Source organism: Centruroides vittatus, unplaced genomic scaffold (assembly GCF_030686945.1).
Source record: "Centruroides vittatus isolate TY-2023 unplaced genomic scaffold, ASM3068694v2 contig_3146, whole genome shotgun sequence".
Classification (NCBI taxonomy): Eukaryota; Metazoa; Arthropoda; class Arachnida; order Scorpiones; family Buthidae; genus Centruroides; species Centruroides vittatus.
The window spans coordinates 266,310-280,351 of record NW_027122026.1 but is presented as its reverse complement, the minus strand read 5'-3'; the positions used below and the strand labels follow the sequence as shown (position 1 = coordinate 280,351).

Below are 14,042 nucleotides of genomic sequence, written 5' to 3'. Positions count from 1 at the left end.
GAAGATTATTTTATATTTTAATCTAAAGAAATAGTATTAAAGACGATTTTATTTAAAATGTTTGTGTTAAATAATATTTTAGGTTAAATTTTTAATTTAAAAAAAAAATAGAAAATTTAGCAAAAAATACTTAAATTTTAAAATTTTATTTAAATATTATTGAATATAATCATTTATATTATTAGATATTAAATAGGCTATATTTTTAAAATTAATGAAAATCGATGTGGTGTAGAATGATTTTTACTATTGATCTGTGGTGGAAACTAGGCGTTACCTTACAAAATTAGAAAGTATCGAGTAACTAAAGACGTCGATAAATATTTTTAAAAGAAAATTAAGTATCTTTATTGTTATATAGACGATACTTTCGTTAAAATCTTCTTCGTTGTTTTACAATTTTACTAGAATTTTATTGTATAAGACAGAATCTAGAACTGTTTATCAAGCTCCTTGTAGAATAAACGATAAAAGAGGTTAGTGTATTTTGTTAGGATATAAAAGAAATGAAAGAAGCAAAAGTTTGAATTGTTCAAAAGATATTATTTATTGCTGATGTCATGAAAGAATTACTATTATTATTATTAGGGTAAAAGCGACATTCTTTCTTGATTATATATTTATTATCCTGTGTTTACAATGGGCTCCACTTTCGGTTGACATCTCACAATTTTTATCCAATTCCTCCTGGATAATATTTTATTCTGCATTATCGTTATCGTAAATTAGTTATTAATATATATATTTTCTTTTAAACTTTATAAAATATATATTTTACTTTTTTAAATATTTTTAGCAGAAAATTCCTTTTTGTTGTTAAAAAAAATGTATTATTGATATGTTTGCGTTAAATTAATTTTTTTTTCTTTTTTTTAATTTAATTTATTTAGAATAAATTTTATACAGCCGCGAATTTGTCTACAAACGGTTAACCAATCAGTTTCTTTCTTCTCTAGAATAAATCTGTACATTTCGCTCATTGGTCGATTTTGAATTGAAACCGAGCAATGGGTGAAGAATATTTAAAATTTTAAATTATAAACCGTTTAAAAAATCGGCGGAGAACAATAACACACAAATTTGATTGCATTTATCGTAATAAATACGAAGTATTTTTTTTCTTAAATTTTTATTTAAAAAATATTATTGCATTTAATCATTTTTTTCTTCTTATTTTTTTTTCTTTAAATATCCAGAGATGTTGTTAATAAATAATAAAAAATAAATCTTAAATTTTTATATATATAATAATAATATATAAAAAGCACCAAATAAACTAAATTATGCCATATATTATTAATTAATATTATTTTTTAAAAGGACAATAATGTAAAAACAAAAAAACAACAGATAAATAAACAAAACAGAACAAGACAAATGAATTTTGAGATCTATATTTCTCAAATATTGTACACGACGACCTGATATCGGTCAATTTTGTGCAAGACATATGTTTTGATTAAAAAATAAAAAAAAAAAAGAAAACATTCCTTCGTCTGTTTCTTATTGCAGTTTGTAGAGCAAAGTGAATAGAGACACGACCAATTGACAGGTATATGTGTATTTATATATATATATAATAATATATATATGTATGTGTGAGAGAATGCTGAATTAAATTATTGCTAAAGAAAAGAAAAAATATGGTTTTTTGGGCAAGATCATCAAGCAAAGGATCATCATCATCATCAGTTGGAGAACAACGAATGACAGTTATTAACAAACCGTTTTTTTCTACTGTATATATTACAACGTAATAATAAACACTTTATACAGGGGGGGACACATGGCAATCGGGGATATGTACACGCTGCAATAAACAGCGATATCGTTTCTCCTGAATTTAGGAAACGTTATACAAATAGGTAACGCACATTATAGCAGCATCCTATTAGTGTAAGTATTGTAGGCCCTACTTATTATGTCCACATTTAATAAATACACATTTAAGCGTTAAGGATTGCACTTCGGGAACTGGTTCATACCCTTCCACATATCCGTAATTTCTTATTTTTTCCCCATTTTTTCAATGGTTTAATGGGAATAAAATCGCTCCTTCAATTGGCACTAATTGCTATAGTTTATGTTTCTCGAGTTATTTTTTGACCAAACCGATTAGGAACCATCTTCGTGCCTTGTTTGTGTTGAAGATTTTTCTTTCGTCGTATTCGTTTAGTGAACCAGATTGTGATTAACAAGAGAAGATACTGAAACAACAAGGCAGTGGTTGGACAGTAAGTGGACAACAAGGCATAGCACCAATGTCAATATGGCAACGATGTGATCAAAGTTCTGATCAAAGCTCCAACACAGGAATTAAGATTTAAAAGGAATATAGCAGGAGATGTAGAATCTTTGTAGCTTAAATAAGATTGCCTCGGAAAGATAAGAAGGAAATCGTATATTCCCTTTGTCCATCATCAGCTCGGCTCGTAGTGGACAGCTCAGCACCTCAGACACAGGTTGGTGTCAATCCCAGCCGTATTGATCCCTGTATCCACAAACTTTTCGAAAGGTGCCAAAGTTGTTTCGAACTTTCATCGCACCGAGTTTTAATTAATTTCTTCAGATTTCTTCTGACTGAAAGTCGTCTTCTTCCTCCTCCTCTTCTGGTTCTTCGATTGTCACTTGAAATTTAATCCTGTCAGCCGCTGCATTCAAGCGCGAACCATAACTGGGCATTTCTCTTTCTCTTATAGATTCGGATATTTCGTGAGTGCTAGACGAAGGACTGATTGGTATCATGTTCTGGTACCAATCGCGATTTTCTTCCAACGTATCTAAAATCTCCTGAGCATCTGGATGTACTAAATCTCCCCAAGTCTCCCAAAGGGGATGGACTATATAATCAATAAACCCTACCTATAAAGAGATTAATAATTATGTTTACTAATCAAATATTTAATAATATTCATCTAACTTCAATATCTAGTTAATCACCTGAGATTTTTCAATGCTAATATTATGACGATCACACATCGGACTTATATCCATTCCACATTCTCTTTCTTTATCACCTTGTTGAAAAAATTCCTCCATAATTAAATTCACCCAATTTTTATACAAATCTAAAGGTTTTGTTGGATTACTGAGATCAGCGCAATGTACCATATTCTGTAGCACCTGCAAAAACATATGAATATTTTTGTTTAATTGAAAGAACCAAATTGAATTAAATGTAAACATTGTAGATGCCTTTACCTGAATTCTTTCTGTATAATTATCTAGATGTAATACTCCAGATCCAGAAATTTTCTTGGTTTCCACCATTGTTTTGAGATCAGCTAATAAATTCATGTGTTTGGACATATCAGTAGCCAAAACCTGTAAGTAGTAAGAGTTTAGTATTTTATATTTTGGGAATTTGAATCAATTAAACCTGTAAAAAACCTAATGAATACCATGTCGATAGTCATCTTCCTAAGTGATTGTCTTTGCTTTTGATTAAGATTGACAAAAATGTTGCAATTTTCATCTTGAAGTAATTTAAACGCAACAGCCAACGAATGATTCTCTAGAACAGATTCGTCGTTGTACATCAATGCCAATTCAGAACCTAGAAAATAAAAATATTTTATTAATCTTTTAGAAATTTCTATCAGAATTAAATACAGTGGTGCCTCGTACTTCGAATTTAATTTATTCCAGGAACTATTCGAATTCTGAAGCGTTCGAAGTATGAGGTACTGTACTGCATCACTGTATATAAAAATCTTTCGAGGACAAAAAAATCTACAGAAATTATTTAATCATAAGCGAGAGGGAAAAATAACAGAATTCATGTTTATTATTAAAATATTTTCATTAATTTTTCACAAAAATTGGTAGAGTATAATAAATAATTAACTTACTAGAATTAATTAAGTATTGATTAGTCACACCCGGATGATCAGCATCGTGAATGGCTGCAGCGAATAAAGTTGATAAAATTTCCAAGTCACCAAACACTGTCTACAAGAACATGATTTTTTCTTTGTAAATGTGACATCTTAATATATATATTTATATATATAAATAAGCTTACATCAAAAGCAGAAGCTAGTAATAATACATGCACCGATTGCGTGACGTCCGCAGCGTGGGTGCTGTTATGATAGGGTACTTTTAAATAATGATCCTCTAACGTCAGAAGGAAGGTGATCAAAGTTTTGGACGGTATCTTAAATGTCTTCAATAAATCCCTCTCCTGAAACGTAACAATTGTAACGCTCAGTTGCTAGAAAACGATACGAAGCACTATCGATTGATATTGATGCGATGGCAATACCTACTTACTCGAAATATCGCGTAGGTCATCGCAGTTAATGGATGCCCATTAGAGTATTCAGAAATTTTGAAGATATCTATTCCCCACCTATCTAAATCTTTAAGATACTAAAAGAAATAAATAAATATTTATGAAATTTTTTGGCATGGAAGGAAGAATTAACGTTTTTTTTTTTTTTTAATTACTGGACTCACCCTTCCTAATTCTTCTTCGTAGCATGTTTCAACACCGTATTTAGGCAATATGCTGAGGCTGTTTGTGTGACATAACGTCTTCTTGATGCCGGTTATCTGTGACATGGACTGTCCACCTCGATGTCTTGCACGACTGGGAACCACCTGATATGTTTCATCTTCTCGTAAACTGGTTAAGTCGACTTCCTGTTTCTTATCTGAATGAAGTTTGTGTTTGATTTCTTGTATTTATTTTTAAAAAAATTTCCGAATTTTTTCCCTAACTTACCGAGAAATGTATAGATGTAATCAGAGATTTGACTTCCCGTCTTGGTGTCAGAAAAATGGCTGAGTTCCTTGTTAAGCATTCTTTTGAACTGAAAAAGTAGAGAAAAAAATAACTATATTAGGAAATAAATTTTTCAAATATCCTTTTTCTACAGCGATGTTTACGATGAGTAAGAGACGGATTATTTATCTTATAACATCATAAAGTGCTAAATTACCCAGTTAAATTCCCATTATTCTCTTTGTGCTTTAAAGATTCTCGAACGGAAGATGTTTACATACATTCCAAGTGAGTGCAGTTTATGAGTTGCGAAAGACGTGAGTATATATATATGACGTCAAAAATTTCTAGATGTAAAGCAACTTACCTTGCTGAATGCCATGTCTCCCACCGACCTATGTGCCTGAATAGTTTCCAACTGCTCTAAACACCAATCCAATTCGTCCAAGGTTTCTTGAGCCAGTTTTGACTGAGGCTCTTCTAACAAAATATACAACAAAAGGATTTAATTTTTGTTTTATTTTAGAATTAAATTAGAATTTTGGAAATGATTCTAAACTGTTTTTAACGGTTTAGAATAATTAAAAACATAATTTTCTACTAAGCAAAGTTTAAAATAAACAAAAAACGTGAGTCATATTAAGACCTTAATTACAATTACGAGAAGTATAATGTTTTAATTATTTTAATTGAAAAAATTATTTAAAATAATCTCATTTAAGCGCATAAACTACTTTAAAAAAGTTTTAATGAAACGAAATTTAGAAAATTAGCGAAGTTAAACTTGGCAGGAAGATTTATGAAGAGAAAGAACTGAATATAGTAAGCATGAAGTAAACAAGAATCGCATTAATTCTGTTAAACGTATTTAGGATAAACAAAATTGAATTAATTCCCATCAATCAAAATCTAATAACACACTTCAAGCGAATGGGTAAGGAAATTAGCTTTTTTCTCCTACAGATTTAACTGTAATTTTAACTTGAAATTATAAAAAATATCGTTGTAAATCAATGGCAGATGTTGTCCCTGATCGATTCTCGAGTTAAAATTCGATAAATTAAATTATACAGTCGACAAACGTTATATATATATAATAAAGTTATTACTGTACTACACGTTCTTACATACGAGTTATATATTATTAAAAGTAAAAATTTGGATGAAACTCACCAGAAATTGGTCTTGCTGGACTACTGTTGCTAGGACTGATAGTGATTTTCTTGTTTCTATATAGGGAAATTAATAATAAAAAAAATTATAATTTAGCCACGAATGTGATGCTAATGATCACTAAATGGCAAAAAAGTAATGATGATAATGATGATGATAAGAGTGTATACAATAATAATAAAAGTAATGCTGTGTTATGATTAATAAATAAAATGGATGAATAATAGATAATGATAGTAAGCTTAACGATTATAATTATGAAATACATGATGATAATAACTATAAATTTAATTATTAATAAAGGAAACTCACTTAATGGGTGATACGTTGGTGATACAGATATAGTTGTTTCGTACATTTTTTAAGCTTGCTAAAATCTGGGCGAAAGGTGTGACGATCAAATCTTCGCTGTGTCTGCAATGTAAAACAATCGATAATTGATTTCTGGCCATAGAAACGACATGAAATGTATCATCGGTCATTCATTCGTCATTAGCTAAAAAAGTATTTCTTTCGTCATCACTTACACTCGATTGCTTTTCTCAGAATGCATCGTAACTAAAGCCGAGAATTGGAGGAACATATGTGACGACACGAGTTGCTTATTTTTCGAATTTGCCGGTAGTGGTGATAAAGAGACTTATCGATAAGCAATTATTATGATGAAAACGCTTGAAATTGGCTCAGACGTTTGGCTATAAATAGAGAGGTGAATGGCAAAATTCCAGTAGAAAGCGAAAGAGGAGTACCTAGAACAACATCAAGACAGTACTGGATCGTAGCCAATTAGAGAAGGTAACTATTGAAATATTATCGAGTAAATATCCGTCCCAGTTGTTGTGTAGACATCGGGAGGTGGTCTTCTTCTTCCTCTAACTAAAGAGTGATTCACCTCGACTGAATGCAACTCGACAATCACCACTTTCTAACCATATAACTCTTTAAAAAAATACTCACTGGTCATTAGCCAGAACAACTTCTATTTTTGATTATTATATCTCTAGCATCGTAAATTACCTTAACAATAAGCGTTTTATATGTCTTCTTCTGATAAAGAATCAACTTAATACTAATTTTAAAAGCTTCCACTACCTCCAAGAAGACGTTTCAGAAGAAAATAAACCCCAGTAACTGCAAAATTTCGAGGAAAACGTATGTATTTATACATATTTTTAACTCATAAAGGTAATGCCCTAGTTTATAATCTGGCACAAGAACACGCTCCAGCATCAACTCTCCAACTAACTTCAAGCTAATTGAGCTACAAGTTTAATCTACGTTATCGAGGGCGTTACGTATGTTTACGAATACTTTAAATATTAAAAAATGTACATGCAGTTCGTCATATAGTAGGCAAGGCTTTACTATGAATGGAAATTTTGGATAAAATCCCAAGAAAAAAAAATTAATTTACGTAATTTTAAACTTCATGCAGGCCAATGCTACAAATTGCTAAATGTAGATATTGGATACAGGATTTTAATGTAGTCAAATGAATCGTTAAGCCAGAGATAGATATGAAAATTTATCATGATAAATGTACGAGTATGTAGCGAGTCTGGCGAACTTAAATCGCTATGTTGTGCTCTGCCAACTTGGCATACCGACTTTTTATGACCTTCTAAGATGATATTCCTTCCCACCAACTACAAACAATAAATTATATACATTTATAAAAATTTTCTGTATAGTATCGTGTTGATTTATGTTAAGTTTCATGTGAAATTACGGTGTTAAATCCTTAGATTCTTACATTTCACCTAATACATCTTCTGAATCTCTAGAGCACTTTACGTACGAACTTCACATCTAGAAGGTTATCTGTAGACGACTGAAGTGTTAAAATATCTTTAACCGTTTTCACTCCCTTCTAGAAGGCTCGGTTTTTCAACAGTAGACCGCGGTCTACTGCTTAAGAAATTGAAGAGTATAGTCTCTCGACTGACGTTTCCTGGATTCTTTTCTTATCTTCAATCATAGATAATGATTGATATCAAAGTTAATTATGAATTTATCGTTGAGATTATACAATTAACCTCAAATTTTAAGCCATATTTTCCGTTAATTCCGACACACCCAATTTTATAGTTTCGACAAACTTTCCAACGTATCATAATCGTAATTAAACGTCAGAAAAGTTTTTAATAGACGTGACGTTCGTGTAATAAATGCAAAAAAGGATTCTCCTCGCGGTTTTAAAATTAATTAAAAACGTCTTCCAGGTCTGCTATCGTATCTATCTATTTTTTGAATTTTCAGAATTGCCACGACGTCCAACGTATGAAAGGTTATTGTTCTATCTTCTAAATTTAACAATTGTATAGACGAAGGAATAAATTCTGTGTAGACAGTTTAACAGATCAAAAAGATTTCATGAAATGTTTATGAAAAGACGTGTTGATATGTAACGAAAAAAAGGGGGAAAGAGAAATACTTGACTTTCATCGAACGTGTTTACTTGCCACGTAATCGATGGAGAAACCTTCCTAAATCCAATTCATCAAACGAGAAAAATCCACATCACTGATAGAAAAAATACCTTTCTCTATTTACTGTTGACGCTATTTCGTAAGAATTTTATTATTCAAATATTTAAAAAATACTGCATTTAATTTCAAAATTACTAACCTATAACTTATAAAGTTTTGCTTTTAATTAATTAAAGTAAAAGGAAAAATTTCTTAAGATAATTTTGTTTTTGGAATTTATAAGAGTTTAAAGTTTAATAATATTAAATTAAAAATTAAAAAGATAGAATGGATTTCTTCAGCCGTTCATTTAAATTTAATATCTAGTAGAAGATTTCGCACGCTTTTTTTTCCTCCTTTCCAAAATAGAACCAACTGTTACAGTTTTAATTTAAAGGTGTTCTGCGAGTTAAAATATTTACGAGTGGACTTAAATTTACTGATAAATAACTCGCAACAGTTATCTTTTCCACGACATTTTCAATAGTAATGCCATGAATCACTTGGAAAGGATCCACAAGATTACCAAATTCGTCAGAAAGATATCCAAGTTGCTCGTTGAACTTTGAACTTATTGTTGCTCGCTTGTTAAAATAAGATTCCTTTAATTTATTTTTATGATTATTTAATGAGGTTTTTCGAAGGTTGTCCCAACTCGGAACCGAATATCGGTAACGCCCAGGGAGTCATTGATCGTCAACGGACGAAACGCATCACCTCCACACCCAAACTCTTCAGACAAAGTATCGATTGTCTAGACAAAGGAAGCAAACTCGCATCAAACCACTTGGAAAAATGACTTTTAAAAGTTAATTACCGACGTTAATGCGGCAAAAGATGTAGCAGGTGCTCCTGTACTGGTTAAAAAATCGATCGACACAACGTGAGTACAACTTACGTGTCGCTTCCTAAGGAGGAATGACGTGAAGCGGATTTTGGTGACATTTCGTATTCGCTGTCCGACCTGTACAGGAAGGATTCTCTTCTCTGTGGGAAATTCTGAAGGACCAGTCCTGAAGAAGGACTCGAAGCATCCAGGAGGTGGCGATTTTGAGTCGAGCCATCGTCCACGTCGAAACTGTAAATAGGGAGTTAAAAAAATGCTATAAAACTCACTTTAAGAATCACAAATAAGCCACGAGAAGGACAGAAAGGCGACAATCTCTATCGTTTTTTTCTTAACTAAACGCGAAAAAAAGAAATCATAATTGCGATCATTATTAATTTCCGTGTTTAAGATCGAGTCTATTAATCTTCGCTAAAAGAATATTATTTTTATTTTTTTCGTACGTTGTGAACGGATATGACGTCTTCCCGTTGCTATAGAAACCGCAGGCTAACACGAAAATTCAAAATATACTTTTGTAATTTTTTTCCCCCTCTATACGAGATGAGAAAGCCGACAGAATATAAAATAATTGATGAATTATTCATTCAAACCATTAAATTAATCGACGTGTAAAAGTCGGTCTTAAATCCAATTAGAATCAATAGGAGAAGGCGAGATGAGGAAGATGTGTAGATCCGGATCGAATTTCTGGTCCTAGTCGTCATGGGAATGGCGGCACTGACGTCACGAAAGATGTCTGACACCCTCATAGGGGAGGCGGCGCCGAAAAGGATAGAAGTAGGTCAAAGACGTCATATTTCTCATGCTAAAACTCCTACCTCCGATATCACGTGTTAAGGTATCGACACAGTAAAAGCCAAGTTGATAAGTGCATGAAACTTCCAACTAGTTTATAAAGGGGAAGCTTTTAAATTATTTTTACCATCTTAAGTGAATATTCCATCAACAAACTCTCTTAGAGAATAAACGTTTGATTAATTGCATAAAACGATAAGGATGATCCCCCTAATGGAAGTTGTTTTTTTAATCCTTTTATACATCTATTTTTATTAATTTAATCCTGTAATGTCGATGCGTTGCAGGCAATTTAACATCTCGGCGTGTTAAAGATAAAATTGATCGAAAAATAAAATAGAAATATGTAAAAGAAAAGATGATAATCTTTAAAGGAGAGATGCGAAAGGGGGGAAAAGAAACGTTTACCTTCCGCACGACTTTTCCAAAAACTGCTTCCTCGTTCCACATCCACATCTTGACATACGAGCCGAAGTAGGGGCAAGTGTGACACACGCTCTTCTCTCCCCCCTCGGATACAGATACCTTATCAGAGAAAGCAGCAATACGGCCAGGGCCAGCATTCTCTCATGGCAAAATCGTGTCGAGTAGAGGTCTGTAGTGAGTCATCCCATTTTGCTAGAGGAAAATCCGGCGCACATCAAGACCGAAAAGGATATTGGAAGATGTGAGAGGCAGGCCACTCCGCTTCCATGGGGTGACACCGCAGCAATCAATGTCGTCTTAGCTACTACACGGAGTGGTTATATTACGGGTTCGACGGTATAGTGACGCGCTTTGACTCATGGGATTGATCGTGACTTATAAGTCCTCCCTCCTATTACACCTGGCTAACACATCGAAGCGTTCGACAAGTAATCGTGTTTGTAAACTTCTCCGTCTGACTTGCTATCCTTGTTGGAAAACGCAATTTACAGGGGCAGGCGCATCAATGCGTCAGTCCGTATAGCGCATTCTGTCAGATACATTCACTTCGGCGATACAAACATCAAAACAAGATTATAAAACCGATGCGGTGCAACAACACCTATTTATCTTACTTACGTTTTAAACTAGTTTATAAAAATTCTGCGTTTTTCCCCCTAGAAACGAAATGGAGTCGCTCCCTCAACCGACGTTAACGAAGATTTCTTGATTGTTTCTTCTGTCTTTACAACGTTATATTCGAGTTTAATAGTTGGAGAAGGCGAGGATGCACACGAGAGCTTAAACAATTTAGGCAGGACCGATGTTAATTTGTGTAGATCGAACACTAATCGAATTAATTCAATCAATGTTTGGATCGCTTCCAGGAACAACCAAAATCGAGAGAAAATCAACCTTACAGTAACGCTTCTTTCTCTATAAACTGTTTAATTTTCTGATAATTGAATAAAACAAATTGTAAATTGAGGCAGTTAGAAAGATGTTTATTACCACGAAACGAAGCTCGGTTAATTTAAAATTAGAATTGATAACATTTAAATTAATCATATAATTCGATTTTCACGGCACTGTAGCAATTACCTGTACAAATCCAACAGTAATTAATTAATAAATAATAAACTCGACGCTTATAATATTAAATTTTCTACAAAATAGAACACATTCTGATATCATTTTTTAGTAATAAACAGCGTAGAAAGCAACCGACAATTCGATTTATCTTTGATTACGCCAGTGTCTTCTCGATAACCCAATTTCATTTTATCAAAAGAAAATTATCATTTAACGTAAATATTTACTTTTAAAACACAACAAAATCAATTTATTTATACGTTTTACATTTTAAATAATGAAAAATTATCTTAAAAGTAAAGAATTTTTAAATCGATCTGTACTAAAACATACAAAGAATTGTATTTACAAAGATCAATGATACGTGCATAAGTACATATTATATTTTTGTAAGGGCAATTGAAAAATTCTAGATCGATCACTCTTATAATAATATATATATTATATTCCTTTATTCTCCTTTTCAATGAACACGTAATCACAAATTTTATATTTTCGAGTGTTTTAATCTTTACGTTTTTTCTTTATCTTATTCTAGCGTGTGATTTAGATCTGTTTCAAACTGTACCGGCAGCATCTGTAAACAATAGTGTTTTCCCTTATCTACCGAAGTTAAGATAATTCTGTATACTTCGACTTGGCTGGCATTATGCCAAATTACACGCAATCAACAAACTACATGCATGCACACACAGACACACACACTCACCTTTCTAGGTAGAAAATAGGGCTTTGGACCCCACTAGTCAATTGTTACTTAAGCATAAATTAAATATTTTTAAACTATTTTCAATTTTTTATTGTAATTTTTAAACGTGGCTTTTATTTTTCGCAGAATTTCCTATGCTAATTTTATTTCTAGTTAAAAAATTTCCTTAATGAATTGCATTTTCTATATTGCACTACTAATATATTATTTGCATAAATATTAAATGACTTTGAATTTTATGTAAAAATATATTTACCACGTTACGTCCATCTTAATTAAAAAAATTTCACAAACACTTTTCATTTCATCGAAATTTCATGCGTTTACACAATAGATTTCATACATTTTCATGCATTTTTGTAACTTCAACTCACTGATAAATTCTGTAAATTTACCTCCGTATTATAGATTTTCCTTTGAAATGATTAATTAATTTATTTCTTTTTAAAGAATAAAATAAAATTCTATAGGTAAAAATTCTTTTATATTTTATGTTAAGTAATTGAATTTATAGCTAGTATGCATCTTGTAGACAGATGGCATTTTCCCTTGGGATATTCATATTGTGGTTTTATGTTCATGCTCCGATAAAGTATCCAATTTTAATCTATTTTTTTCCTTTATTTTTTCATCGCGATTAACCACTACACTTACCCAAATATTAAAATTGAAAGTGAATAAGGTAAACAAATATTTTTCCAGCTTATGAATCATAGAGTAGAATACATTATTTATCTATTTAAACTAATATAAAATAAATAAAATTAAGTCGAACCGTCTTAAAATAAAACACATCCTCTCCTCCTTCACTTCTCGACTTTAATAATAAAGGTATAGCTTATTAAATTAAATAAAGTTTATATGCTAATAAATCTGACCTTATGTATATTTTTAGTTAAAATACATCCTATTAAAGTGTAGCGGCATAAATTAAAAATAAAACTAAATGAAAATCATCACATGGAGTAGCAGCCATAATGAGAATATGTTGAACAAACAACTTCTATCCTTACAGAAAAAAAATATATATATATAAAAAATTTAGCGAATTATCGAGAGTATCAACTGAATATCTGCAATCATTCATAAGTCTACAGTTGCAGCAAAATAAACTAAGTTGAAAAGTAAATAATGACACAAGAACTAATTTTCTTCTATACCATCCTTTTGAGACTACGTATCGATTGATAGGTAAGGTGCGTAATGCTTTACGCAGCTTTACATCCACAATACAATTCATTTTTTTAAAGGTTTGACTCCTAAAATCTTCACTTTCAACGACACACCCCTGTATTAAATTCTAAAACATTATTATTATCTTATTCATAAATCTGTTTCAATGTTACAGACTACGAATTTAAATGGATACATTTAACGATAAGTCACTTAAATTTGAATCAATTCTTCGATCGATAAACTCGAGAGAGTTAAGAATAAAGCATTAAATTGTTTTTTTTAAAGAAAAAATAGCAAAAGTCTGATTAAAGCGCCGATAAAACTCTTAAAAAGTTGAATGAACTCTGACTTAGTTTGATACATATTCCCTATATTTAAAGCTAAATTTAAACATTAAATATTTAAAATATTTATTTATATTTTTTTCTAAAATGATTCTAATTATAATAGATGGTAATTAATTACTAAATTCAAACAAACTTCACGCTTAATAACGTTTTAGTGGAGTCATCAATATAAAACCATTAACTTCGAAACGAGTAAGCAACGTTAAAATACTTAAAACAAATAACTACAGTAAAACACGAAAGTGTATTCTTGGCTGAGTTAACGAACAGAGAATGCATTGGCACAATTTTCAAAATT

General features: G+C 31.3%; 1 protein-coding gene and 1 long non-coding RNA gene across 6 annotated transcripts in view; one reads left to right on the top strand and one right to left on the bottom strand.

Annotated features, from left to right (window-relative positions):
* Window positions 1–1,378: 1,378 nt before the first annotated feature.
* LOC136973338 (3',5'-cyclic-AMP phosphodiesterase 4C-like) overlaps window positions 1,379–14,042 on the bottom strand; it is a 58,085-nt gene continuing 45,421 nt past the window's right edge. For 2 of the 5 annotated variants that reach the window (XM_067268076.1, XM_067268073.1), the window contains exons 2-14: window positions 9,269–9,448; window positions 6,215–6,316; window positions 5,903–5,958; window positions 5,097–5,209; window positions 4,730–4,817; window positions 4,462–4,658; window positions 4,276–4,374; window positions 4,025–4,186; window positions 3,852–3,951; window positions 3,402–3,556; window positions 3,202–3,324; window positions 2,941–3,123; window positions 1,379–2,862 (exon numbers count right to left, since the gene is read on the bottom strand). In XM_067268076.1, coding sequence (XP_067124177.1) covers window positions 2,566–2,862; window positions 2,941–3,123; window positions 3,202–3,324; window positions 3,402–3,556; window positions 3,852–3,951; window positions 4,025–4,186; window positions 4,276–4,374; window positions 4,462–4,658; window positions 4,730–4,817; window positions 5,097–5,209; window positions 5,903–5,958; window positions 6,215–6,316; window positions 9,269–9,448 — 1,855 coding nt within the window. In that variant the 3' untranslated portion in view covers window positions 1,379–2,565. Of the gene's footprint in view, window positions 2,863–2,940; window positions 3,124–3,201; window positions 3,325–3,401; window positions 3,557–3,851; window positions 3,952–4,024; window positions 4,187–4,275; window positions 4,375–4,461; window positions 4,659–4,729; window positions 4,818–5,096; window positions 5,210–5,902; window positions 5,959–6,214; window positions 6,317–6,429; window positions 7,717–9,268; window positions 9,449–10,423; window positions 11,572–14,042 lie in introns of those variants that run through there. The other 3 variants (XM_067268075.1, XM_067268078.1, XM_067268077.1) reach the window with 3 other exon arrangements.
* Window positions 4,719–5,204, top strand: LOC136973341 (uncharacterized). Its single transcript, XR_010880474.1, has 2 exons — window positions 4,719–4,898; window positions 4,984–5,204. It is a non-coding gene; the product is annotated as an uncharacterized lncRNA (long non-coding RNA).